Source organism: Condylura cristata, unplaced genomic scaffold, assembly GCF_000260355.1.
Source record: "Condylura cristata isolate star-nosed mole 26May11 unplaced genomic scaffold, ConCri1.0 scaffold00002, whole genome shotgun sequence".
Taxonomy (NCBI): Eukaryota; Metazoa; Chordata; class Mammalia; order Eulipotyphla; family Talpidae; genus Condylura; species Condylura cristata.
In genome coordinates this window covers 12,837,868-12,863,943 of record NW_004567103.1, presented here as the reverse complement: position 1 = coordinate 12,863,943, position 26,076 = coordinate 12,837,868, and the positions used below count along the sequence as shown (strand labels likewise).

General features: G+C 57.7%; 3 protein-coding genes across 3 annotated transcripts in view; all 3 read left to right on the top strand.

The window, feature by feature from the left end:
- Positions 1–9,869, top strand: part of SLC11A1 (solute carrier family 11 (proton-coupled divalent metal ion transporter), member 1) — a 10,875-nt gene extending 1,006 nt beyond the window's left edge. Inside the window, exons 3-15 of the mRNA XM_012728980.1 lie at positions 556–678; positions 994–1,113; positions 1,793–1,899; positions 2,317–2,387; positions 2,709–2,776; positions 2,989–3,144; positions 3,852–4,010; positions 5,234–5,323; positions 5,459–5,578; positions 5,925–6,074; positions 6,455–6,528; positions 6,898–7,051; positions 7,163–9,869. Coding sequence (XP_012584434.1) covers positions 556–678; positions 994–1,113; positions 1,793–1,899; positions 2,317–2,387; positions 2,709–2,776; positions 2,989–3,144; positions 3,852–4,010; positions 5,234–5,323; positions 5,459–5,578; positions 5,925–6,074; positions 6,455–6,528; positions 6,898–7,051; positions 7,163–7,249 — 1,479 coding nt within the window. The 3' untranslated portion in view covers positions 7,250–9,869. The remainder of the gene's footprint in view (positions 1–555; positions 679–993; positions 1,114–1,792; positions 1,900–2,316; positions 2,388–2,708; positions 2,777–2,988; positions 3,145–3,851; positions 4,011–5,233; positions 5,324–5,458; positions 5,579–5,924; positions 6,075–6,454; positions 6,529–6,897; positions 7,052–7,162) is intronic.
- A 1,421-nt stretch (positions 9,870–11,290) lies between these two features.
- On the top strand, positions 11,291–16,694 carry CTDSP1 (CTD (carboxy-terminal domain, RNA polymerase II, polypeptide A) small phosphatase 1). Its single transcript, XM_004674296.2, has 7 exons — positions 11,291–11,688; positions 13,066–13,217; positions 13,623–13,724; positions 13,838–13,894; positions 14,454–14,546; positions 14,626–14,811; positions 15,149–16,694. The coding sequence occupies exons 1-7, from the start codon at positions 11,622–11,624 to the stop codon at positions 15,275–15,277; spliced, it is 786 nt and encodes a 261-aa protein (XP_004674353.1). The 5' UTR covers positions 11,291–11,621; the 3' UTR covers positions 15,278–16,694.
- Positions 16,695–22,778: 6,084 nt separating this feature from the next.
- The window catches only part of VIL1 (villin 1), a 23,764-nt gene continuing 20,466 nt past the window's right edge, over positions 22,779–26,076 (top strand). The window contains exon 1 of the mRNA XM_004674294.2: positions 22,779–22,848. The gene's annotated coding sequence lies outside the window, so the exon portion shown is untranslated. The remainder of the gene's footprint in view (positions 22,849–26,076) is intronic.

The following is a 26,076-nucleotide window of genomic DNA, read 5'->3' as shown; positions in this document are numbered from 1 at the left end:
GCAGCAGGCAGGTCAGGAGAGGCCTGCCATGCCATGTGGGTCACCTCCGGGGCCGGGGATCGAACTCGCACTGAAGTGGATGCGTCCAGCTTGCAGTGCTGCGTCTCAACCCATTGGGCCACCAGGGAGGGCCAAGCACAAGGATTTTTTGACATTAAAGGAAAGGACCTGGACAAGAGCCTCAGAAGAAGAGGGGTGGCTCTTCTATTTCCAGAATGTTGGTCAGTCCCCAGCTGCGAGGCCAGTCCTGAAATGGGGGTGGGAGGATGGGGTCCTAGCTCAGTGGGCCCCAGAGAAGAGGCCCTGTGCTCTGAGAAGAGGCTGGGAGGGAGAAGCTAAGCCAGGCAGTGTGGCCCCGCGAAACCCCCTCAGGTTCTTAGGCTCTGCTGACTTAGGCTGTAGGCAACAGGCCAGAATTTGACTCTCTGTGACTCAGCAAATCTTGTTTATTCTTCCCATTTTTTCCAGAGCTCCAGATATGGGGGCTAGAGATCAGGGCTGGTCAAGGCCCGCTCTCCCCCTCTACTCAGGTCCCCTTTCTGCACTCCACCCCAGGGCACCTTCAGTCTGCGGAAGCTGTGGGCCTTCACCGGGCCGGGCTTCCTCATGAGCATCGCTTTCCTGGACCCAGGAAACATCGAGTCAGATCTTCAGACTGGCGCTGTGGCTGGATTCAAAGTGACGGAGTTGGGGCCCCACAGGGGTAGGGGGGCCACCAAGCTAAGTGGTTGGAGACCCCCAGCTTGCCACATTTCCCCCAAGGGTGCTGGATGGCTAGTATTCCAGGGAGCAGGCTTTACCTTTGAATGGGCCAGAACAAGTTCCCCAGGACAGTGCGGCCACTCCCTGCAGACACAGGGCAGGGGAGTGCAAGCCGGTGGGTGCTCTTGACTCTCCTCCCTCCCCTCCCACTAAGGAGTGGTGCCAGCAGGGGCTAGCCCAGGGGCTAGCCGAGACCCTGTCCTCTAAGGAGGCCTCTCCCGCTGTTCACAGCTGCTCTGGGTGCTGCTGTGGGCCACCGTGCTGGGTTTACTCTGCCAGCGCCTTGCGGCTCGGCTGGGCGTGGTGACAGGCAAAGACCTGGGTGAGGTCTGCCATCTCTACTATCCTAAGGTGAGCTGCGTGGGCCAGGACAGAAAGCACCCCAGACCCCAACCCCCAGATAGCCACTTGCAGCTTCTATGATCAAATATCCAACCCCCAGACAGCCGATTGCAGCTTCTATGATCAAATATCCACACCACCTAAAGTGGGCGTCACACGTCTAATTAATAGATGAGCAGACTGAGGATGCTCCGCTCATTTTACGGGGGTGGGCAGGGGGCGGGCAGGGGGCGGAACAAAACCTGGGGTAGGGACTTGTCCAAGGCAAAAAATAGGTAGGCTTCACCTCAGAGAGGCATTAGCTGGGTAGGCCTGGGGATTTGGCTGTGGTCAGGGTCCAGGTGGGCAAACAAATGACACCACTAGAAACTTCAAAGGTGTTCAGCACAGGGTTGTAGTTATGAGGTGCTGGGAGGGCTGGAGGTGTTACCAGGAGATCAGAAAGCCACTGGTGCTGCTGGAACCCAGGGAGTGTGATGTTTCTGTTGGAGCCACTGCTAGCGGCGGCGGGGGGGCTGGGGGGCTCTCCCTGCCCTTTCATCTCCCTTAAGTGTTTTGTGCAGAACCTGCCTATAGTCAGCTGTCTGCAAACAGGCAGTTTCAGCCCGTTTAGGGTGGAGGATGAGTGTGGGGCTGAGATAACAAGCAAGTGGCCCAGCCTTGGTGAAGGGTCACCTCCTCCCTCTAGGTGCCCCGCATCTTCCTCTGGCTGACAATAGAGCTGGCCATCGTGGGCTCGGACATGCAGGAGGTGATCGGCACAGCTATCGCATTCAGCCTGCTCTCCGCTGGACGGTACTGGCCCAAGGGAGCCCAGCTCAGCAGTCCAGGGCTGGGAACAGCTGGTGCTTCTTCGTAGGCCTTACACTTCCTAAGCCCTCTCATCCTGCAGCCTCCTCTGACTCAGCGCTGTTGGCCAATCTGCCAGATGGGGAAACGAGAGCCAGAAATGTAAAATGACTTGCGTACAGTCACACAGATTCAGAACCGAGGCTCCAAGCTCCCTGCCACCCTCACTGGTCCCCTAGCTTGGCCTGCACCAGCCTGTTCTGTGCCATTTCTGTCTCCTGTACTCCCTCCCCCTCTCTAGAAACTGTCGGGGTCACTTGGGTCCCACCCTCGGGAAGGCAGAGCCCATGGTCTTGCACCCCGGGTGTGGGAAGTTGGGGCGCCCGGCCCAGGCTGGGCTGACCCTGGCCATTCTGGTTGCAGCATCCCGCTGTGGGGTGGCGTCCTCATCACCATCGTGGACACCTTTGTCTTCCTCTTCCTCGATAACTACGGTGAATGTTCCCTCGGTCTTTACACTGTGGGGGTGTGGGTTAACTGGGGGCCGTGTGGCCGCTGCACTGGGAGAGGCCTCTGAGCTCCGGCTCAGCTTGTGCAATGAGCAACTTACTGAGACTCCGGTTTCTTCATCTGTAACATGCGGATAATAATAGCACAGACGTCATGCCGGGGTGGTGAGGATTCACTGAAGTAAAATACATGTTAAGCACTTGGCGCGGTGCCTGGAACAAAGTGCTCAAGTTATTAGCCATTGATCACCGCTTATGTTACTAGGTTTTAATTTTTTTTGTTCTGCCCCTTTGTTCTCCCCCTAGGGCTGCGGAAGCTGGAAGCCTTTTTTGGGCTTCTTATTACCATTATGGCCTTGACGTTTGGCTATGAGGTGGGAAGCCAGAGCCAGCCACACTGCCCACCTAAACCACCCCAATGCGGCTGAGGGCCGGGCCAGCACCCTTAGTGCAGTCCCCAGAGGCTGGGGTGGAGGGAGCCCAGCTGTGCAACGACTGGGCTCCCAAAGTGGGGGGGGGGGGAGGAGGCTGGGAAAGCCCCACTCTGAGCAAGACCTGGGCTAGGCTGATGGGCTCCTGCCCACAGTATGTGGTGGCACGTCCTAATCAGGGAGCGCTTCTTCGGGGCCTGTTCCTGCCCACGTGCTACGACTGCAGCCAGGGCGAGCTGCTGCAGGCTGTGGGCATCGTGGGTGCCATCATCATGCCGCACAATATCTACCTGCACTCTTCCCTGGTCAAGGTGAGCAGAAAAGGGAAGCAGGGAGGGGTGCTGGCCCTCCTTCCAAGCCTGGAACCCCACCCTTTCGCCCCTCATGATTTTAGGTGGGAATTGAATGTTCTCTGCTCATTCAGTATAATTTGATGTGCTGGGGGTCTGTAACAAAGAGCAGGCACGTCTTCTACCTTCCAGAGCTTGCACTCTAGCAGGGGGGGAGGTGCACCAGGAGTGAGGAGTAGCAGCAAATACGTGTGGACTGTGGAAGGTGCCTGAAGGAAATAAAGCAGAGAAGAGTGCTAGGGGTGACCAGGCAGGGACCATGACTGTTTTAGGGGTTTTCTAAGGAGGTGATCCTTGAGAGCTGAAGGATGGGAAGGATCATAGAGGAAGAAGATATGCTAAACGGTGGGAACAGCAAGTGCAAAGGTCCTGAGGCAGAAGTAAGCCAGGCATGTTTGAGCTGGAGCATGTGGAAGGGGAGTAGGCCAGGGGTCAGGGAGGAAGGGCTGGGGCCCAGCCACATGGGGCCTTGACAGCCAACCTCCCTTCACTCACATTCAACACTGTGGACACTGGGTGGTTGTGCACCAGGTCTCCCAGGCAACAGCAGAGACCTGTGAAGGGGATTGGCTAACAAGGGCTTGGGTGCGGGTGGAGGGAGCTATAGAAAGAATGGAGGTTGGCAACTCTCAGCACTCTGGATTCTCCCTTGCCTTTGACCTCCATAGTCTCGAGAGGTCGACCGGGCCCGGAGGGCAGACATCCGAGAGGCCAACATGTACTTCCTAATTGAGGCCGCCATCGCTCTGTCTGTCTCCTTCCTCATCAACCTCTTCGTTGTGTCTGTCTTTGGGCAGGCCTTCTACCGGCAAACCAACCAGGCTACGGTAAGCCCCCTGCCCTCCCATACACAGGCAGACTTTGTGGGGACTGCAGGCAGTTCAGCTAAGCCCTTTGAGCCTCTCTGCCCAGCTCTAGAGGGCACTGGCAGGAGTCTGTGACCTTGACCTCTGCCTGGGGCCCCTTCCCAGGGCAGAGTCTTGAAGGGTCTCACTCACACCAGGGGCTGCAAGGCACAGAGTGACATTCTAGCCGTACCATAAAGGATGGGCAGGATTTGGCCATCAAACTGCAGGAGGGTGCTCTGGGAGGAGGAGGTGCCTGGGCTGACAGCAGGGTGGGGAAAGTACAGGCTGGCGTTTTCTTCTGAGTCCTCACCCCTGCTAACCTACACGATAAGCAGATTGGATCTTTGCTATGTCGGGGTCAGTATCTGAGGCCCTGGGGATCCAGCAGTCGGTAACACAGAATCCCTGGCTTCTTGCAGCTTAAGTTGGGGTGAGGGGGCAATTAAGTACACAGGGCACAAAACAACAAATCAGCACACAACAGAGTATAAACCTGCTGCAAAGGGAAAAAAAGGAAACGTAACTGGGGGTGCAGTGAGGGTGGCTACAGAGGCCTCCTGGAGACAGGGGAGCAGTCTCTGTCATAGAGCTGGCCAGCTCCTCTGGGGCTCAGGACCTGTGTCTGCCCTGCTCTCATGGTGGGTTTTAGTATCAAGGCGCTAACAACCGCCAGCCAGGGGTGAGTGTGACCGGAGGCTGAGCACCGTTGCCTCCAGGGACCCAGGCTCTGCCACTGCCTTGCTGTGTGACTGGTGAAGTTCCTCCCTGGACTCACTGCTTGGTGCAGATGAGAGGTCTAAATAGGGACGGCAAACCCTTGCCTTAAAAGCCCGGCCAGTCACAGGCTGTGGGAAGTGGGTCAGATGAAAGGAAAAGGGGACCGTGGGGCAGCTGCCCTCACTGCCAGCCAAGTGCCTCTGTGGGAATGCCAGCTCTTACCATTCCAAGCTGCAAACCAAGTTCTCATGGGAATTCTCCCTCAGTTTTAAATGTTGGCAACAAATTCACATTGAAGGAAAAAAAAGTTTGCTACACAAAATATGGGCGACATTCAGTCCTGGGGTGTGTGTGTGTGTGTGTGTGTGTGTGGCTGGGGGAGGGGACCAACTTTCCACCCTTGGTCGAGACGAGAGGTGGTGGGGGGTCTGGTTTCCGCAATACTAAATGTGAGCTTCTCCCTCCTATTGCCCCGATGCCCACAGTTCAACATCTGTGCCAACAGCAGCCTCCACGATTACGCCAAGATCTTCCCCCAGAACAACCTTACCGTGGATGTGGACATTTACCGAGGAGTAAGCCCTGGGCAGGGGAGGCTTGGAAGTGCGTGCACTGCCCATGCTCCAAGCCGAGGCTCCTAGCCACGCCCACATCGGAGGCGGAGCCTCTCGGGGGCGGGGCCACGCGTCTGACCACACCCCGTCCTCTAGGGCGTGGTTCTCGGTTGCCTCTTTGGCCCTGCAGCCCTCTACATCTGGGCGGTGGGTCTTTTGGCGGCTGGCCAGAGCTCCACCATGACCGGCACCTACGCGGGACAGTTCGTGATGGAGGTGGGACTTGGGGCAGCTGAGTATGGCCGCGGGACCGAGGTCAACCAGCACACTACTGCCACTATAAACCCACTTTACAGATGGGGAAAGGAGATTATGTGCAGGGGCAATTTGTCGGAGGCTGCAGATGTAGGACTAATGGGCACCTTTCCCTAAAACTGTTAATTTCCAGCAAAGGGCCTGGGAGGGGAACCTCTCTAATTCCCTCTCCCTCATCCCCTGTCTGCTAACTAGTGACAGAAATGCCCCCAGTTTAATGATGGAAAAGCAAAGGATTCCCCTAGGCATGGCAGGGACTGAGGGACTACACCTGCATTCAGCCACTAAGGTGCCCCCCATGCCCCAGGGCTTCCTGAAGCTGCGGTGGTCACGCTTTGCCAGAGTCGTCCTCACCCGCTGCTGCGCCATCCTGCCCACCGTGCTGGTGGCAGTCTTCAGTGATGTGCGCGAACTCTCCAGCCTCAATGACCTCCTCAACGTGCTGCAGAGCTTGCTGGTGAGCTGCATCTTGGCCACTCTTAACCCTGCAAAACTAAGCAGTAGCAGCCCTCCCCCGTCTGAATACCCCCTGCCCACAAAGCTCACGGTCTCACAGTCATCCCAAGCAGTAGGAACCACCAGCATCCCTGTTTTCAGATGGGAAAATGGTTGCCTGCAGTGAAGTGACCAGTGGCCTGGCTGGGATGTAAATCCAGGCAGTCTCACTTTTTCCTGCTTTGGACCCCCAAGCGCCAAGCCCCAAGCATAGTGATCCAGAGTAAGGGCCTTGCCTAAGGGGTGCCCAGGCAGCCAGAGGAGGACTAAAACCTTGCCCACTCCCTTCCTGGCTGTGCTCCAAGCGGGGGTCCCTCAGCTGGATGCTCCACCTCTCCCCAGCTCCCTTTCGCTGTGCTGCCCATCCTCACCTTCACCAGCATGCCTGCCCTCATGCAGGAGTTTGCCAACGGCCTGTGAGTACTCCCCACCCAAACTCTGGACTTGTATTATTTTGATGGCTCAAGCACCCAGAGGTAGGAATGACCATTATCCAGATAAAGAGAGAAATGAGGGCTCTTGCCCAGGGCCACACAGGTGGGGACCCAGCACTGGAATCCAGGGATGGAGGCTGGTGCTAGATCTTGACCTTCAGAAACTTAGACTCTGCTCTTGTGAAATCTCACCAGAGTGGGGCCTGAGGCTCAAGGGGTGGAAAGAGTGGGGGTGGCCTCACAACCCAGAGATGACTTCATGTATCACCCCCCACTGCCCAACTGACTCTGGGCACTGGAGAAGAGGAGGAGGAGATGCAGCCAGACCGGAGACTCCCTTGTGTCCCACAGGCTGAGCAAGGTGGTCACTTCCTCCATCATGGCGCTGGTCTGTGCCATCAATTTCTACTTGGTGATCAGCTACCTGCCCAGCATCCCCCACCCGGCTTACTTAAGCCTTGTCGCCCTGTTGGGTGTAGCCTACTTGGGCCTCATCACCTACCTGGTAAGAGAGGGCCAGGGTTGCTCTGGGGATGAGGGAGGCAACAGACAGAGGCTCTGGGGGATTTACTATGAGTTTGTCCTCAGTCACAAACTCATAGCTGCCCTCCTCCAGGTCTGGACCTGTGGCATCGCCCACGGAGCCTCGCGTCTAGCCCACAGCTCTCACCAGCACTTTCTGTACGGGCGTCCCCAAGAGTAGCAGCAGGACCGTGAGTTTTGCAAGCACGGCAAGGCAGGCTCAGACTTGCCGGGAAGAGCAATTAACCCCCGTGCCTCAATGTCCTCATCTGTAACACGGAGACATAGCGAAGCCTGCAAGGCCAGCAAAGCACTTTCATGCAGTGCTTGCAAGACACTTGGGCCTAAAAAAAGCAACTCACCCTAAAAGTGCTTACTGAGCACCGCAGGAGCGACCTGACAGATCCCAGTGGTGGTGCTGGGACGCGAGTTCCAAATTAGAGACTACGGAATGCTAAGGCGCTCGTTCACGTCCCCAGCGAAAGAGCGCCACGAAGCCGGGAGAGCACTAGCTCCCTACGCCATCAACAGAAGCCTCCAACTCGGACGTCGGTTCGCTCCTACAACTGTTCGCCTTTTTGTTCCACCCACACCCACGTTCCAGGGCGTGAAACCGAGGCACCGTTTAACCCCCTTCGGGCGCCAGGTCTAAGAAGCCCCAGAGGCTGTGCCTCCCGGGCCCAACTCATTTGTTATCTCCCCAGGGGACCGCGCGGCCGGCACTCCCACGCCGTGCAGTGGCGGCTCCCGGCTCCCCCTAGGGGCAGAGACGGTTCCCAGCGCCCGCGCTTCCTCGGCCGCGCCCTCCCCAACCCGCCCGGGGAGCGAAGGAGGCTGGCGCGGGCTTAGCGCGCTGGGGCTCCGGAATCCGCCTGGAGAGTCGGTGGGGGGAGCTGTGTAGGCGGGGAACCCCCTCGGAAGCTAGGTCGGCACCCCTTCGGCCCGCGTAGGTGCTGCACTTTACAGACGCTCCCTGGGCTGTTTCTAGGCTCCCCAAAGTCCCTCCTCCCGCCTATTCGCGGCTCTCGGACCGCGGCTGGGAGCTGCTGAGAAGCGCGGCCGAGAGAGGCCGTGGGGTCTTTCCCCAGGGTGGGCCCCGGAGTCGGCGCTGTGCCTGGAAGCACCCCCGGTTTCCCCGAGATCCGGCGGCGGGGCAGGCGGCTCGGCTCTGCACTCCGGTTGGGGCGCTTGTTTATGAAAAGAATTTCCTCTCTCTTAAAAGGGCAACGTTGCGAGTGGGGCCCGCGAGGAGGGCCGGATGGGACTGCTCTGGCTCAACCTAAGCGAACAACGGTGGGAGCGGGTAGCTGGGCGTGAAAGCCGCCCACTTCCTTTCTCTGGCTTGTCCCTGGGGAAGAGGGGACCCACGTAGGCTGAAGGAGATGGCTGGAGAGCTCTGTAATAGAAAAAGCCTTTCATTCACCAGACCGTTCCTCCAGGAGGTGCCCCTAGTTGCAGGCCCCTCTGGTCAAGGGCCAGGGCTAGAAGATGGGCAAGGAAGCAAAGTCCCAAAATGAAAGTCAGCTCTCAAGGACCTCACATTCCAGTGTGGGGGTGGAGGCGGGATGCCAGTTCTCTGACAACAACACTATACCCAGGGATGAGGCTGGGAAGTGCAGGTGCCTCTGCTCACCTGAAACGCGCAAATGAAGATAAACTCAGACTGGATTTGGAAGCCCATCAGGAAGGAGAGCTGAGGTGGGGGTGCTGGCAAGCGCGAGAATGAGCAGGGGTGTCCTGGAGAATGAGCAGGGGTGTCCTGGAGCCTGAAGCAGGACTGCAGGAACGACCCCGCTGGAATGGGCAGGCTGGTCGACCCAGTGTTTAAGCCTGGACTTGAAACTTGAGGGCAAGGACAGTGGTCAGGGGAGGGCACCAAAGGTCAGCTAAAGGGCTACCCTGGTCCAGCAAACTGGGCATTGGGAGGTGAGGCCAAGCCCAGCCACTGGGGTAGAGTGGGGTACCGCCCCACCCCTATGGAAGTTCTGGTCTGCTACTGCCCAGGCCCTGGTCTAGCTTGTGTGAGGAGGGGATGCACCACCGGCCCCTCAGCTACATGGTTTGGCACCGGGGCTCTCCTGGGAGCCTGCTGAGAGCGCCCCGTGTGCCAGGGTGAGGCTTTACCAGTCCCTCTTGACTAGGAAGGTCTGATGCAGGGGGAGTGGAGACACTTGCCTAGTTACCAGACAACTGGGCTGAGTCCCTGTGTTCTCCGACTCAGCACAGGGCTTGGCTCCTCCTAGGGAAACAAACCCATGCGACTGAGAAAAACAAATCGTGTGGGTAAGGGAACCCCCACTGCAGGTGGGTGTGGGCCTTCCTCCCGCCCTCCTTTAAGGAAACCCAAAGAACCCTTCCTACTTCCTACTGCAGAACATTTCCACCAGCAGGTCCCCACTGCTTTCTCATTCCTGTCGTGCCCCCAGGCAGAATGTGCCCTGGTGCCTAGTGGGCGTGCGTGTGGAGTAGCAGAGGGACAGCCGCCTTGCCCACGTCCTGTTCCCGCGCCAGCCGTTTTGACAGCCGACCAGCTGTCAGCCTTCGGAGAAGCAACGGAGGGAGAAGGCGGGCCGCCCGCTCGGGCCTGGGCGAGGCCGCCCGAGGTTCACACGGTCCTTAGCCACACGTTTCCTTTTGGGGCCAGTGCGGGCGGGGCATCCGGAGACAAAGCGGACGCCCTGCCCGGCCCTGGCCGGAGGGGAGGTTCTCTCGGCCTCGCTGGGGTCACGTCGCTTCACCCGGCGGCGCTGGTTGCCGGTCTGGGCGGTGGGGCTAAGACCCGAGACAGTCGGAGGAGTAAAAGCGAACAGGGAGCGCAGCGCTCGCTTCACGTGGACGATTATTACAAAAACATACAGCGGCGGCAGCCGGGCGGGCGCCCAAGGTGCGGGGGAGGGGGCGGCTCGGGGGTCCAGTGGGAGTGGGGGGCACTCACGGTCCTCGACACCCCCCTTGCCCGGCGTCGCCAGGGAGCGACTTCAGGCGGGCGCCGCACTCGCCCTTCCCGCCCCCGGCGCAAGGCCCCTTCCCGCCCCGGCTCCCCCCTCCCCGGCTCCCCTTAGGTGGGGCCTGGGGGACTCGGGCAGCGTTCGAACCCGGCAGCGGACAGGACCGGACGCGCCCGCCCCGCCCCGGCGCCCTGGCCGGCGACGGGGGAGGCGGTGCTGAGGCCCGAGTATCTAGACAGGCGTTATTATTATTTTTTAAATTGTGCACACAACGTAGTAACGAGGGGAGGGAACTTGATGGGCGGGGGTTGGAGGGGGCGGACCCAGGACCCACCCGCCACGGCGCTCCGCACCCGCGGGTTCCTTCACTAAGAATCCGCTGGAAAAGCGCCCCCGCGATTGTGTCTGCACAGACTGGATGAAATAGCTGTTTAGAATCCTCCGAACATTTGATGCCTTGAGGCCCCCACAAACCAAGGTCGAGCGCCCACGCTGGGCGGGAGCCACTGCGCTCCACCGCCAATAATAACAGTGGGACTTAGGGGAGGAGGTCTGGCTGTGGCAGGCATGTCCTCGAGCACAAGAGATCTGCTTGAAGGAAGGGGAAGGACGAGCCGTCCAGACACGGAGCCGCGCGTACGGAGGCCCGAGGCCTCCTGTTGCTGGGCGACACCCCCTACCCCAGGCCCGCGAGAACGCCAGGTGGCAGGCGGAGCGCTCGCGCGGGGCGCCAGGTGGGGCAGTTGGCCAGGGGGCACCCCGGGGCTGGGAGTTGGAATATCCACGCCCTGTAGATCCGGGTCACTTGGCTCGAGTGTGAGCCAGCGGCGGGTGGTGGCCAGTCACGGCCTGGCCCGGAGCACGACGGTGAGAGTCCGTAGACCGTTTAGCGCTAGCAAGGAGCCATCGCTGGCTCACGACTTCCCTGCGAGCTGGCCCCGGGGGCTATCGGCGAGAAGACCCAGTAATCAGACCGGATAGTGTTATCCCCATTTCCCAGATGAGGAAATCGAGAAGCGGCTAGTCCCAGACCCCCCGCCCTCTCCAAGGCGCGGAGGTGGAGCGGCGCCGCCCCTGGGCCCTCCCCGGCGTGGGCGCTCCCGGCGGCAGGGGCGGGCCCTGGCCCCCGGCTCTCGCCAGCCTGGAAGGGAGGGCAGAGCGCCGGCCCTGCCACGCAGCCGCAAAGGCTCGCCCGGCTGGCAGGCCGCAGGAAGGGAGGCGACGCCCCCTGGAGCGCGGCAGGAACCCGGCGGGTCCCGCCTCCCAGCCCGCGGAGCCGCGCTGGCCCCAGAAGTGATGAAAGCCACGGCGGAGTCCAGGTCACGCCGAAGCCGTTGCCCTTTTAAGGGGGAGCCTTGAAACGGCGCCCGGGTTCCATGTTTGCATCCGCCTCGCGGGGAGGAAACTCCATGTTGTAACAAAGTTTCCTCCGCGCCCCCTCCCTCCCCCTCCCCCTTAGAACCTGGCTCCCCTCCCCTCCGAAGCTCGCGGGGATCCCTCCCTCCCACCCCTCCCCTCCCCCCCGCGCCCCGATTCCGGCCCGAGCCGGGGGGGAGGCCGGGCGCCCGGGCCAGAGTCCGGCCGGAGCGGAGTGCGCCCGGCCCCATGGACAGCTCGGCCGTCATTACTCAGATCAGCAAGGAGGAGGCGCGGGGCCCGCTACGGGGCAAAGGTACTGGGGCCGCGCGGTGAGGGCCGTGGACTGGGTGCTGCAAAAGTGGGGAGGCGGGATCCTCCCCCAGGCAGTCGCCGCCGCCGCCGTGCGGGGCGAGCGCCTCGGAGGAGCCTGAAAGCTCCCAACCCGAGTAGCAACTGCGAAGTTTGAACTCTTGGAGGTTCAGAGACGCGGGGCGGGGCGGGGCCTGGCGCTTTTTGGGTGCTCCAGTCTGCACCCAAAGTGGGGAAACTGAGGCAGGATTTGAGAGGGGGCTCCTTTCCTGTCTCTTGGGCTAGCGCGGCGCAGTGCCCAAGAGTCGCCTCCTCCCCTGCCTTGGCGCCTGTGTGATTGTCAGATGAGGGGGTGTTGAAGAGGGCGCCTTCAGGTCACCCGCTGAGACTCCCCCCCCAACACTCCGACCTGCGGTCTGTTTGGGCGCAGGAGGGGACGCTGAGGTGACAGCGGGGCAAGGGAGGCTTGGAGGGATCTCCCGCCAACACATTTTCGCGTTACCCACAAACTTCCGCGTCACGCGTGGGGCGCCGAGGTCCCCTGGGGGGCAGCCACTTGTAAGAGTCGCTAGTGCGCCCGCAGAAAGACTGGGGTGCCGGGACTGGCACGCGGCTGCATGCAGCCGACTGGCGCCGGGCCTGTGCACACACGCACCGACCCGGGAACCGCGCCGCTCGCCTCGGCAGGGGCGGGGGTGGGGGAGGCTGGCGGGTCCAGACTAGGGGTCGGCCCCTCCCAGTCCTGGTGTTGACCTCACGGGCTCCTAAGGCACTCCACGTCTGCCCACCTCCGGCTTGGGCCTAGCTCCACCCGAGGCAGGGGCTGGGGGGGGGGGATGAGGGGCGGGTGGAGGGTGGGTCTGTCAATCAGTCGGCGGAAACTGGGTTCTAGGTTGGAGGTCTGGGCGGGGCGGGGGTGGAGGAGGCGGGACCGGCCACAGTGGCCGTCCCCTGGCCCCCTGCCCCACTCCCTGCCTCTGGGCCCAGTCTCAGCGGACTTTGGACCCACCAGGGCGGGAATGGGGGGGAGTGGGCGCCAGGGCCCCAGGCGCCAGCACTCCTGGGCAGAGCCCAACTGAACAGGTAAGGTGGGTGCCTGGAGGCGCCCCTAGTGGGGCTGAGCCCTCATAAGTGAAGGAGACCTTGAGTGAGAGAGCAAACACTCTCGGTACACCCCTTCATCCAGCCCACTCCCTAACGTGGGAGGATTTGTGGGGAGCGAAGGGGTGCCTGCCGGCCCAGAGTGTCCAGTGGCCTGGAGCTACCAAGTGTCATCCTTAATGAAGGGGGCGTGGTCAGACCCATTCGCCCAGGGTTTCACCTGGGCGCACATGCTCCGCAGGCCGTCGTGCAAGCCCTCACCTTGGACCTCCTGCTTCAGGTGATCATAAGTCAGCCGCTTCTCAGAAACCCCGGAGCCGGGGCATCCTCCACTCGCTTTTCTGCTGTGTCTGCCGAGATGATGGGGAGGCCCTGTCCACAGCCCACAGTGGAGCACCCCTGCTGGTGGAGGAGAATGGAGCTGTCCCCAAGGTGTGTGTTGGCCAGGTGTGGGCTGCGGGGACATCTGGGTTCGACCCAGAGGGGGAATAAGGGAAAGGGCTTTTCATGACTGCTGGCCAGCCATGGAAGGCATGGAGGAGGGTGGGCCACCCTCTCTCAGCCTGACCTGGAAGTCCCCCAAAAGCCACCCAGGGAAGGATCTCTTGGGAAGGGAAAGTTTTCCCTACTTTAGTTTTCCAGGCAGAGAACTGACTCACAGAGTAGCCCCAGCTCCAGAGTTCGTGGGGCATAGCCGGGGCAGAGTGGTCTCTTTCCCTCACCCCCATCCCCAGTGGCTCCCCAGGTAGAAGGCTGCAGAGGGAAGGCCTATGTAGAACAGGCATTTGGGGGTTTGAGAGAGGTACCCCCTAGTCAGCCCGCTCATTCCCAAAGCAGACCTCAGTCCAGTACCTGCTTCCCGAGGCCAAGGCCCAGGACTCAGACAAGATCTGCGTGGTCATCGACCTGGACGAGACCCTGGTGCACAGCTCCTTCAAGGTGGGCCTTGCCCAGCAGCCCTCAACTCCTGGTCTCCAGGGGGCCTTCCCTGGCCTAGGAGGGCGGTGTCTGTGGGCTGGCCCTGGTTCTAGCAGCTCTTTTCCCCCCCATAGCCAGTGAACAATGCTGACTTCATCATCCCTGTGGAGATTGATGGGGTGGTCCACCAGGTGAGGTGCCAGCAGGTGGGAGGGGCGGGAGGTGGGCTTGCATCTGCCTTCCAGACCCCAGGCTCCTCCCCAAAACCCTGAGGGCTCCAGCTGGGACCCTCATCTATGGGAAATGTCAGAGGCCCACCTTGGCCTGCCAGGAGTGGGGAACTTCCTGGGCACCCCCTTGCCCCACCCTGCCCGGGACCCAGTTCAAGTAATTCAGGATAGGTTGTGTACTGTCCAGCCTGTTCTCCATTACTTGGTTCGGGTACCGGTGCCCTGCAGCTTTTGGGTGAGGGGGCTGCCCCCAGGGCCCCATATTTGTGCTAAGTCCATGGTAAGGGAAAGAGCTGAGAATTAATTCTGATTCCCCATGGGGCAGGGCAGGAAGTCAGGAGGCAGAGGCCCGTCCTGATCCTCTTCGGGGAGGGTGGGCGGTTTCCCCTTGGTGGGTGGCCAGCTAAGTGGACCCCCTCCCTCCTGTGCCTCTGCCGCCTCCCCTCACTCCCTCCGAGCCCTCAGCTGCTCCCCAGCCCACCCTGTGGGCCCGCAGTCTCCTCACTGGCTCACCCCCCAGGTCTATGTGCTGAAGCGACCCCACGTAGATGAGTTCCTACAGCGAATGGGCGAGCTCTTTGAGTGTGTGCTGTTCACAGCCAGCCTCGCCAAGGTGAGCCCCGATGACCGGAGCGGCTCCTGGGGCCACCCCAACCTTGGCTGGCCCTGGATGACCCACTCCCACCCCTCAGTATGCAGACCCCGTGGCTGACCTATTGGACAAGTGGGGGGCCTTCCGGGCACGGTTGTTTCGTGAGTCCTGTGTCTTCCATCGGGGGAACTATGTGAAGGACCTGAGCCGCCTGGGCCGAGACCTCCGGCGGGTGCTTATCCTGGACAACTCACCAGCCTCCTATGTCTTCCACCCTGACAACGCCGTGAGTGCCAGGCGGGATGGGGCTGGGGGCTGCAGCCCAAGCCAGGGGTCAGTCCACCAGCTTGGCGGTGCTCTCCCCTTTAGCTGCCAGTTAGGACTGGTTACTGGGTCGCAGAAATAACTTAGCAGGTCCGAGTGGGGACCGTCACTGCTTTGCACTCAGGGAGGCTCAGGGTCCGTTCACTCAGCATCCGTTGGGTTGTACATGAAGAACGTTGTCCCTGGGGTTGGAAGCCGTGGGAAAGGGACTTCCTGGCCTGCCCGTGGAGCAGTGGGCACCTGGACATTCTGCTCCCAGGGCCAGCGCCCCCCCTCAAGATTCTCCCCCACCTGCACAGGTACCGGTGGCCTCGTGGTTTGACAACATGAGCGACACGGAGCTCCACGACCTCCTGCCCTTCTTCGAGCAGCTCAGCCGCGTGGATGACGTGTACTCAGTGCTCAGGCAGCCTCGACCAGGCAGCTAGTGAGGCGCCCCGGGGCCAGGACCAGCCCCCTAACCAGTGCTCCCCCTCACATGAGGACTCTGCCTTAAGGAAGCCCGGCGGCTGCTGCCACTTCAGTGCCACGGGGAAGTGGGCATCCCCTTCCCAGCCTGGCCAGGCTGTGGAAGGGGGCAGCAGGCTGCACCAAGCGCAGCAAGGACCTGGGTCCCTGTATCAGTGCCTTAGAACCCCCTTCTCTCTAGGGACCTGTGGTGCCCACTCCCCTTTCTCTCTCCCCCTCCCTCTCTTCTCTGTGCTGCCATATTTCTCTGCTGCCAAACTGGGCCCCTTGGCCCCTTCCAGGTCTGCTTGGGGGAGGGGAGGGGTTCCTGCTGCCAGGTGTCCGGAACCCAGTCTGGGAACAGTGGATACCACGTGCCTTGCATACAGCCCTCTCCAGCATGGTTGGCCCAGGTCAGTCCAGACCTGGAACAGCCTAGGTTGCTGCAATTTAGACTGGGCTCCTCACCCAGTCTCCTGGGACTGATTCGGCTCCCCCAACCCCTCCCTGACTCTCTAGGAGGGGGCAGGGAGAGCTGTTACTGCTAGTGAAGGGAGAAGCCTCTGTCCGAAAGTTCTGAGTGGGCACATCACCGCAGGCCTAATTGGCCTGACCCTCCCACCTCTGCCTCTACTGCTCCAAGGCCCAAGTCGGCTCCCTCAGCTCCATGGGTGGGCACAGGCAGGACCCCTTTGTGGTGCCATATAAATATGTATATGTGTATATAGATTTGGGGGGAAGGGAAGGGTCACTCCTTTCCTGTGCCCATAAATTGGGGGAGGGAGGGAAAGGATTTTTACATTTTTTAAACTGCTATTTTCTCAGTGAAACAAGCTGGGCCAAAGGGCTCTGAGCCCTGTCCTCTGTCCCTCAGAAGCTCTTTGCTCCATTCATTCATTCAAAAATCACTTATTGAGCACCTTCTCTGCCCAGCCCTGTGCTAGGCCCACCAGCTGACTGTGTGGGTATCTAAATCCACCCACCCACCCCAGACTTCACCGGTGCCTTTAGGGGATCTGTAGGAGGTGGGACCTTTGTGGGGTTTGGGGTCTCCAGGAAGCCTGGCCAAGCTGACCCCCTTTCCCGTGCCAACCCACCCCTTGCAGCCCCATCCTGTCCCCTGCTGGCTGGGGGCCTCTCCCAGGACAACCTGCCTTCCAGCTCTGACTCATCTGGAGCCCCTCCCCCAAATGCTGAGTCTGGAAGTCAATGCCTTGGGCTCTCCTCAGGGCCTAACGGTTAAGGGGACCCATGAACCAGTGCCAAGGGGGAGGTCATGCCCCCTCCACACGCCCCCAGACTGATGGGAGTACATAGGGCGACTTTCCACTGAAGTGCCTTCTCTGTAGCCCAGACCTCCACAAAACGATGAGAACTAAAGAGAAAGCCAGACCCCCATCTGCCTCTGTGGTTATTGGGGTATTGAGGTGGGAGGAGTGATGACGGGTCCTGTGGAGCACACCCGCTTCAGCAAGCCCGTTGTGGGGGGAGGGCAGCGAAGAGAGGCTGCCCTAGACCGCCTGGGCGTCCAGCTCCGTGAGGTTCGAACGGTGAGTGCGGCGGGCAGGCGGAAAGGCTGTGCTACTTGATTCTGGAAGCTTCCCTCCCCTGACCCGCGCGGTGGAGCTACACTCTTTTCGCAGAATTGCTTAATTGCCTGCACACGGAGGTCGCGCTAACGCTGGCTCTAAAGAAACGCAGAAATGCGTCCCCAGGGGAGGCCCCAGGAAGGTGCTTGGAAGAGGGGTGTGGTCTCCGGCCCCGAACGGGCAGGGGTTTTGGGGGAACGCGAGAATCGAGGGGGGAGCGAGGCGATTTACAGGAAAGTCAAGTTCAACTCCGAACCTAAGAACTTTGACCCTGGGCCGAGGGCGCGCTGGCAGAGGCGCCCGGGCCTCGGGGAGGTCGGGTGGGGCCCCGCGCCTGCCGCGCGGGCGGTCGATGCCCCCGGCCGCGCCCTCGCTCGAGCCTCCCGCCCACTTCCTGCCCCCGCCCCTCCGGCCGGGGCAGCACTTCCTTTGCACCACTGGGCAGCCACCGGCCCTGGCAGGAAGTGCCCTTCCGCCCCTCCCTCGCTTACTCCCCGCGATGGCCACCAGAGGCCTCTCTGTCCACGCGCACTCGGGGCTCCCTAGCGCCCGGCGCCGGCGCGCACCCACCCTGCCCCCCCTACCCCGGAGGCATCTTTCTCGCCTCTGGGGTGAGCAGCTCCGCGCGCCCCAGAAACACGCACAATCACTGGGACGGGAGAGAGCTGCCCCTGCGACCCCTAGCCCCCTACCACCTCACCTTGTGAATCCGGCCGCAAGCCCGCGCGCTGGCGCCCCAGAAGCTGTTCTGCCCTTGGGGTTCTGAAAGGATCTGCGCTGTGTGTGGTCCCGCGCCCCTTACTTTTGGCTGGTAGGGAAGCCCTGGAAAGGGGAACGGGAAGTCTGCAGCACCCCTGCTCAGCTCCCACAGCTCCAATGCAAGCTTTGGCAGACTAAATACCAACCCTCGACCTCTAGGATGGAGGAGTGGGGTGGGGGAGGAAAAGGGGGGTGCCGCTTCATTTCCTTCTCTCCATGCAAACACTAGTCCCCTCCCAGATTTGCATCCCGGTTCTCTGCAGAGTCTCCAGGGCGCCCAGCTTTGAGTGAGACCACAGTCATCCTCCCCCACCCCCACTGCACAGAACCTTTGCCCACATTAGAGTTCAAGTCAACCGCATGTAACTGCGCATACCGTGAGTGAGGCAGGGTGCCAGCACCTGGGGACACCCCAAGCCTCTGCTCTCAAGGAACTCGCCCTGAGAGCAGAGAAAAGACTCGAACAGAATATCTAAAACCTGAAAAGCTGGAAATGGAGCGGCAGGGAGGGAAAAACTGGGGTGTGAGTGTGGGACACCACACCCCACGTGGGGTGGCCATGGTGAGGCTCTGAGGCATTTGGGCAGTAGGAGTGATTTCATGTAAAGGTGGTCGGAGCCAGGAGGTGTACCTGCAAAAGACACCAAACCCCAGGGCCAGTAGCCGTGGGAGCCTGGGAAATGACAAAAGCCTTGTGGTTGCCCACCGGGCTTGGGAAGTGACTCCTCGAGAGGCACCAGCTAATGCCTCTTCTACCGGGGAGTGGTCTCTTTAATTTTTTTCCTTTTTGCAGGCAGTGTGGTGCCTCTGAGGAGCACTGTGAGACAAGGAACAAGAGAGGGGCATGCTCAAACCTGGCATCTGCACAGTGATGGGTGTGAGGCATTACTGGGAAATCACTGCCCTGTGATGCCCCAAATGGGGCAGAAACAGCCGAGAGGAGAAGGAAGACTGGGGAGCAAAATGAGATGATACCCAGAGGCTGATGGGTCCAGAGACAGGGGAGGAGGGCAGGGAGGGAGGGAGTTTTGGGGGTGTCACCTGTGAAAAAGCTTGGGGGTGTCACCTGTGAAAAAGCTCTATCCTAGCTTGGTAGAGTGAGTTCGTCACAATTTGCTTTACACTCAAGCCTCATTACACTCACGGTGTGCATACACCCCCCCCCCCAAAGGCAAACTGATAGAACCACTGTGGAGAGATTTGACAAAATACTTTTAAAATACAGACAGCTTGGGATCCAGAGATGCCCTTAAGGTGTGTGCAAATGTAGCCTTGTGTGTATACGGGCTTATCACATCCTTGCTTGTAATAGTAAAACACTTGATATACTCTTAAGTGGACATCAGTGGAGGGGTGTTAAATCAATGTTGCTCTGTCTCTACCAAGAGAATACCACGCAGACACACACACACATACAAAACCATGGTGGACCTACCCAAGCAGATACAGGAATGGATCCCAGGTAGAGCAGTAAAGGAAACACAGCCAGGTGCCTGTCCGTGGTGATGTATATTCCCACTAAGGAGAAATATGAAAACAGACACACACAAAGTACCCACCTACATGTGCTCCCATTGGGTACCCAAGAAATGGAAACTGTGTAATCCCGGGGAGCAGAGATGGAGGACAGGGTAGGAGGCATCTCAAATGTGAGGACTTGTTCTGATGATACATCTATTTGCATTTTTTAATTAATTTACAGGTACATGTACATGTATTGGGAAAAGTCCTGATGTATTTTTTTGTTTGTTTTCAGTGTACACAGGCGTCATGACTTTCCCAACAACCCAATATTATTTTTTAAAATAATCAGTTTAAGATGGAAAACACAGCTTCCTAAATATAATGGTGAATTCCATTTCTTTCCTCAGTCATCGCATGCCTACTCTGTTCCAGATACTAGGGTGCCAGGAGCAAAAGAGATATCATGGGAAATACAGATACCAAAACCAAAGTAAATAGAAAACAAATGTCACAAAAGGAGAAGTTGACAGTGGTAAATAACTAAAAACTTTTATGCTGCCAGTGCCACCCTGTAACCCCAAGATAACTTCTAATTACAAAGGGGAGCATGTGCATTTACAGTGGGGTGATGGGGCAGTCATCAACAAAGCTGGGGGATCAAACTTCACATCTCTCCTCCCCGGACAAGGTGAACTTAGAGGCCAGATGCTGTGTAAAGGGAAGGGCCCAGGGTCACCTTTGACCAGTTTACTCAGATGATCCAAGGACTGGCATATCAGTGCCAGCTGGGTGTTAGAAATGCAGAATCTCAGGCCCCACCCAGAGCGTTCAATAATGTTCTGCACTTTAAAAAGATTGTCATGTGATCCTCATCCTATTACTGTTTGAGAAGTGCTGTCCTTTTTCGTGTATTCTTGAGGAAAAAAAAATCCTTTAACCAGAACCTAATGAATCCTGTCAAGATGCTTTGGGCTTAATGGGGAACGCTGGAGAAAGCAGAATACATTAAATAAAGGACAAAGAAAGAAATCCACACCGTGAACAAGCTACAAGACAATTGTCCTTGGCTCACATGAGCAATGTCATAGAAAAAACGTTGGAGGAATGTTCTAGATGTACAAAATATTGAAAAATCCGTGCTCTGGTGTGATCACAAGTAATGAAACCAGCTATTAAATTCCTGTGTTTAATAGCCAATTGGGGAAAACTGTGGACGGCATAGACAATATTAGAAGTAATTGTTAATATTCTCAGGTGTGAAGATCACATTACACTTTAACTTTTATTTTTTTTAAAGATTTATTTATTTATGCATACAAGAACTGGAGTGTAAGCCAGAGGTGCAGAGGGGGGCAGGTAAGAGGATTCACCAAAGACAGAGTGGGGAGCAGAACAGACAGATCTACTGAAATGCACTGCTGAGGGGAGCAGTGGGTGAGGCAGGAGAGGTCTGCTGTGCCATGTGGGTCAGCCACCATGTGGGGCAGTTCCTGGGGTCTGCCCCCTGGCTGGGGCCTGGGGGAGATTGAATTTATGCTCACAGTAGCTAGTGATAGCTTGATAGTGCTGTCTTTAACCCCTGCACCACCAGGGAGCACCCATATTATACTTTTGAAGAAGAATGTTCTCATTCTTTGATGTGTGATAAATACTTGGACTGAGGTATTGTGATGTTGTAACTTAATTCCAAATACATATATATGACAAATGTGAATTACCAATTCTTGAATATTTATTATTATTATACTATTTTTTGTTAGACATCAGTGTTATTATACTATTTTTAATTGTACTAACTTTTCTGTATGGTTGATGTTTATCATAATAAAGAAATAATTCAAAGATACATGTTTTACAAGAAAATCTAGCCCTAAGGCTAGCTTGAAAGGCAGGTGGTAAACTGGAAAAAGTACACCAAGCATAAAGGACAGGTAGGTCACCAATCTTTTCATTATATATAAATATAATAGTTTATTTTTACATCATTTTGTACTTTTTTTTTTTCATCTCAATTGTAATCCCTGTGGGTTTCCCATCACCGAGTCACCCGTGAGGTCACCAATCTTAATATATTACATATATAAACAACTTCGATAAATTCATTGAAAATTCACAGAAGACATAACCAGGGCCCTCCCTGGTGGCGTAACGCATCAGGACGCTGCACTGCAAGCTAGCGCAGCCGCTTCAGAGCTAGTTCGATTCCCATCCCCAGAGGTGACCCACATGGCGCGCAGACCTGTCCTCACCTGCCCACTGCTCCCCTCAGTGATGTACTTCGTCATTCGGCCTGTTCTGTGCCCCACTTTGTCTCTGGTGAATCCTCTCACTGCCCCTGCACCTCTGGCCTGTACCCTAGCTCTGAATGCATAAATAAATAAATAAACCTTTAAAAAAAAAAAAGAAGACATGACCAAAAATTATATTTAAAATTTCTATTTCACTAGTAAAACATAGATACACGGTGATGGGAAACCCGCGGGGATTACAATTGAGATGGAAAAAAAAATGTACAAAATGATGTAAAAATAAACTTTTGTAATAAAAAAAAACATAGATACAGACAGTAGATAGATGAAAGCGAGGTGATAACTACTGTGCATCTAAGTTGTGCACACACAGCAGATGGACTGAAGAACGACTTGAAATACTCCACAGTAAACCACTAACAGTGACCTAGCTGTGGATTCTCTGTGTCCGTTGTCGATGAACTTTCCTCTTTCCTCCTTAGCGGCATAAGTGAGTGAACACATGCAACCTAGCACAGGACTGCGCTGACTCCCCATTCCGGCCTGTGTCCCCCACACGCACACCTGCACGGCACACACCTGTGTGCACACACCCCACCTTTGGTCTCCAGCATCTTGGGAAGGTGTGGTCAGGAGCAGGGGCTGCCCTCACCTGGCACACTGTACCTCATCTCACCTCATCTCTAGTGGGAACCAGGGTTCTGAGGCAATTTCTGCAGGCTGGAGGTTGGGGACAGCTGCCCAGGGTACTGGGCTTGTGGACCAAGCCAGCCTCCGAGCAAGACAGACACCTGGCAGGGTGGACTGCTTTCTGTTCCTGAATGAGACCGGCCCTCTGGAGTCAGGGTGGGAAAATGGAAGCCTTGGCTTCTCAGAGAGTCGCAGAGCCGAGTCCAAAGGCACTTCCTATGGCAGCTCATAAAAATTCCAGGTGGAACCAGTGCCCCTGGGCCGGGGGACAACAGGGGCCCTGTGTCCCCTCTGAGTGAGGTCACGCCAAGTAGAGGAGGCCTCTAGAGGACAGGCCAGGGTCCCAGGACCCTGGAGCCCTGGAGGGCTCCCAAGAGTGAACCCCTGGCCCTGGGCCTGGGCTCCCCCATGGAAGGAGGGAGAAGAGCTGAACCAACTCCTCTGGGTTGGCATGAGGAAGGATCCTGCTGTGGCCACCTCCCCTGGCCAGGACTGTCCACGTGCAGGGAGGAGCTGGGTCCTGGCAGAAACCGGCCCATCCCTGTCTGCTCACTGGGGAGCTAAGGGTGGGGCACACGGCTCCGGCTGACAGGCTGTCGCTGGACTCCGGGTTCCCAGGGACCTTATGGGCACCTGCCTCCCCACCCCCTTACCCATTCTCTCTCTCTGGGGCCCTATCTTCCCTTATATGGTGAGGGCAGCTCCTCCAGGAGGGGGGGTGGGAACAAAGGTCGAAGCTCTCTGCAGTCAGTTTGCCAGAACTTCCTAAGGTCTCCAGGTGGCGGTTGCCTCTTGAAACAGGTAAGACACCCTGTGTGGGGAGACCCCGGTGGCAGGAGTGGACGGGGCAGGTTGGGGTCTCTGGCTTCTCACTGGCAGCCTGGAACCTTCTGGAACCCTTAGGGAGGGCTGGAGAGGGAGACCAGAGCTCTGGAGAGTGGAAAGAGCAGGGAATCCTGTGTGGCTTCCTGGGCTTCTGTGGAAAGGACTGTGCAGTTTCTGCCCCCGACAACTGGCTGTTCTTTCAGACCCCTGCTCTGGGGTCCATCTCCTAGGGCCCTGGGCTGAGGAAAATCCAAGACAGGGACCTAACAGATTCACAACTAGACTTTCCCTGGCAGCCTGGCACGAGCGGTGACCTGATTTCACTTTCCGTTCCTATCCCCAGCCCATTTCTTTGTCCATTTCTCACTCATTGGAAATGTTTCTATCTTTATTTTTTATTTATTTATGCATAAAGAACTGGGGTACAGGCCAGAGGTGAACAGGGTGAGAGGATTCACTAGAGACAGAGTGGGGAGCAGAACAGGCAGATCTACTGAAGTACACTGCTGAGGGGAGCGGTGGGTGGACAGGAGAGGTCTGCCGCGCCATGTGGGTCAGCTCCAGGCTGGGGATCGAACTTGGTAGCTTGATAGCTCTGAGCCTTTAACCCCTGAGCCACCAGGAAGGTCCAGAAATGTTTCTCTCTTTATGTCCCCATCCTCATGACCTCAGTGTCCTCTTCTCCTGGGCCTTGGGGTGTGGGCAACAGCCATGAGGGATTGAATGGGCAAAGCCAGGAGCCCGATGCTGAGACTGGGAAGAGGTAGCTGCAGGACCTTTTGGCCTGGTCCACACCTGGCCACCCTATATGCACCCCTCCTCATCTCCCCTCTGCTGGGACCTGACCCTTACCCGCCACCACCATGGCTCCATTTAGCTGAAATGGAGGGGGTGGGTAGGGGTGGTGGGGACCAAGTCCAGACCAGGTTCTTGAGATAAACTGACCACCCTCTGCCAGGAAGCCTGCTCAGCTGCCCTCAATGGCAAGGGGCAGCTGTGTGCTCTGCTCTCACAGATGGTGGGGGATCAGCAGGTATCCTTTGTTTCAAGGACTGTCACATCCCTGGCCAGTTTAGAACCACTTTACTAAAGACTAGAACAGCGACAGTACCGGGGCTGGAAGGCTGAACTCTTGAAGATAATTCGTAGCAGAGAAGACAGGAAACTGGACCTGGAGGGTAGCAAGAGCCTCACTCCATCCAGGGCCTCAGGGAGGCTCGCCCTTCCACGCTGCTGGCATTCAGCTTCATCAATATTTATCAAGCACCTATAATGTGCTAGAGCTGGGGGGTACACAAACACACCAGGCCCTTGACCTTAGAGGCCTCAGACTTAAAAACAAGTGTTTCCCTGACCATGTGGTCAGGGGCCGAGAGACCCCTTGGGTCTAGATGCTTTGGGGCCACAAGGAGGATTCTGGGAAGGTCTCCCCGAAGAAATGAGATTTCAGTTGAATCTAGAAGACCATGTTGGTGTTGGCCAAGTGAAGAAAAGTGGGGAGGGCAATCAGTACAAAGAACCCCGGAGCAGAAGGCCGGGCTGAGGAACAGCATGAGAGGATGGGAACAGGGTGGTCCAGGGGTCTGGCATGGCTGACAGGCAGAGAGTGCTGGTGGCCTGTCAGGGAGACAGAGAGCAAGAGAGGGCAGGCCCCAGGGTGTCACATAGATGGCTGTCGTTGGGATCTGGGGGTGATAGTGCCCTTCCTTGGTTTGGGGACACTGAAGAAAGAGGGGTGGGCATGAGTGGGACCCCAGTAAGTTCAAGTTGAGGGAGAAGACAGTGTGTGTCCGAACCTCGGGCATGCTGTCTGTGATGGGGAGCATGAGCTGCCCATGTTCCCCTCAGCAGTTCAGGGGAGACAGCTTGCTAGGGAGGACCCACCACTGGGAGGGGTCAGAGACGGCTGCTCTCAGCCATGTGCACTGAGGCAGCAGCTGGCAGCCCCCCTGGGGGTACCCTCAGAGTACCCCTCTCCAGAACCCCTTGCCCACCCCTGGCCTCGAGGCTCCCCTTCCCTGTGCAAACAGCTGGAGGTCCCCAGTCTTGACTTCTGTTTTGGGAGAGTATTTGCTTGCTCAAGTCCCCTCTGATGGGTAAGAAGTACCTCCCTGGTGGGACTTTAAATGTCCCCTTAGTTCATGGCTCTGACCTCATAGACAAGGAAATAAGGCTCCCTTCCATGCAGCTAATGGGTGTGTCTTGGAGAAAGGGGGATGTAGATAAGGGAGGTGATTGACAGAAAATATTCTCTTCCTTGGTACCCAAATTGGTCTTGCTGAACAAGGAGCCCTGGGAGCTGGGTCTCTGCAGGTTAAGAAATACCATGGAGGAGGCCAGTGCCAGGGCTGGAAGGAGTGTCAGGCAGGACCCAGGCAGAAGGGGACTCTTCAAGCCCAGTCCTGGGGACCAAAGGGTGACCCTGACCTAGAGGGCAGGGCCCTAAAATGAAGCTGGGCAGGGAGACCTTGCGCCCAAACTCTGGAATGTCAGGGACGTGGGTCACTCCTCAAGTCTCAGAAGAGGGAGTTTCCGAGCAGTAAAAGGCCAGGCCAAGAGATGACTCAGAGTCAAGGTGCAAGGGGAGATTAGACAGAGATTAGAGGCTGTTCTCGAACCTGCTGGGCTGGGGCCGGCCATGGGGCCATGTGACCTTTCATTCATTATTCATCCGGTCAAGGAGCGTTCAGGGAGGGTGACTGCCAGGCAGGGGTGGGGGTGGCTCAGTGGGACCAGTGGCCTTCACCCTGCTGTGCAGGAGCCGGGAACTGGGGATGTGAGGGCCTGACTAGTAAGTAGTTCTCAGCTCTGGCTGTCTCAGAATCACCGGCCACTTAGTGATAGTCAAGACAGAGCATAAAGGACTCCACCTCAGCCTAATTAAAGCAGAATTAAGGGAATATGACCTGAGCATCAGAGCATCACTATTAGTTTGAAGCTCCCCTAGGCGACCTTGATAGCAACTGGAGAGGAGAACACGTGACAGGTCAAAACAGAAAGAGCAATAAATGAAACTGAGAGAAGCTTGGGAGGGGACATTCTTTCTGACTCAGTGGGTGAAAGTTCAAAGTGAAAGGGCTCACTTTCACATTCCTCCTTTACCCTTCCTTCCCTCTTTTCCTCTCTCCCTTTCTTTCTTTCTCTCACTTTCCCTTCTTTTATTCACATATCCATCCGCTCACCCATCCATCCGCCCACCCACCC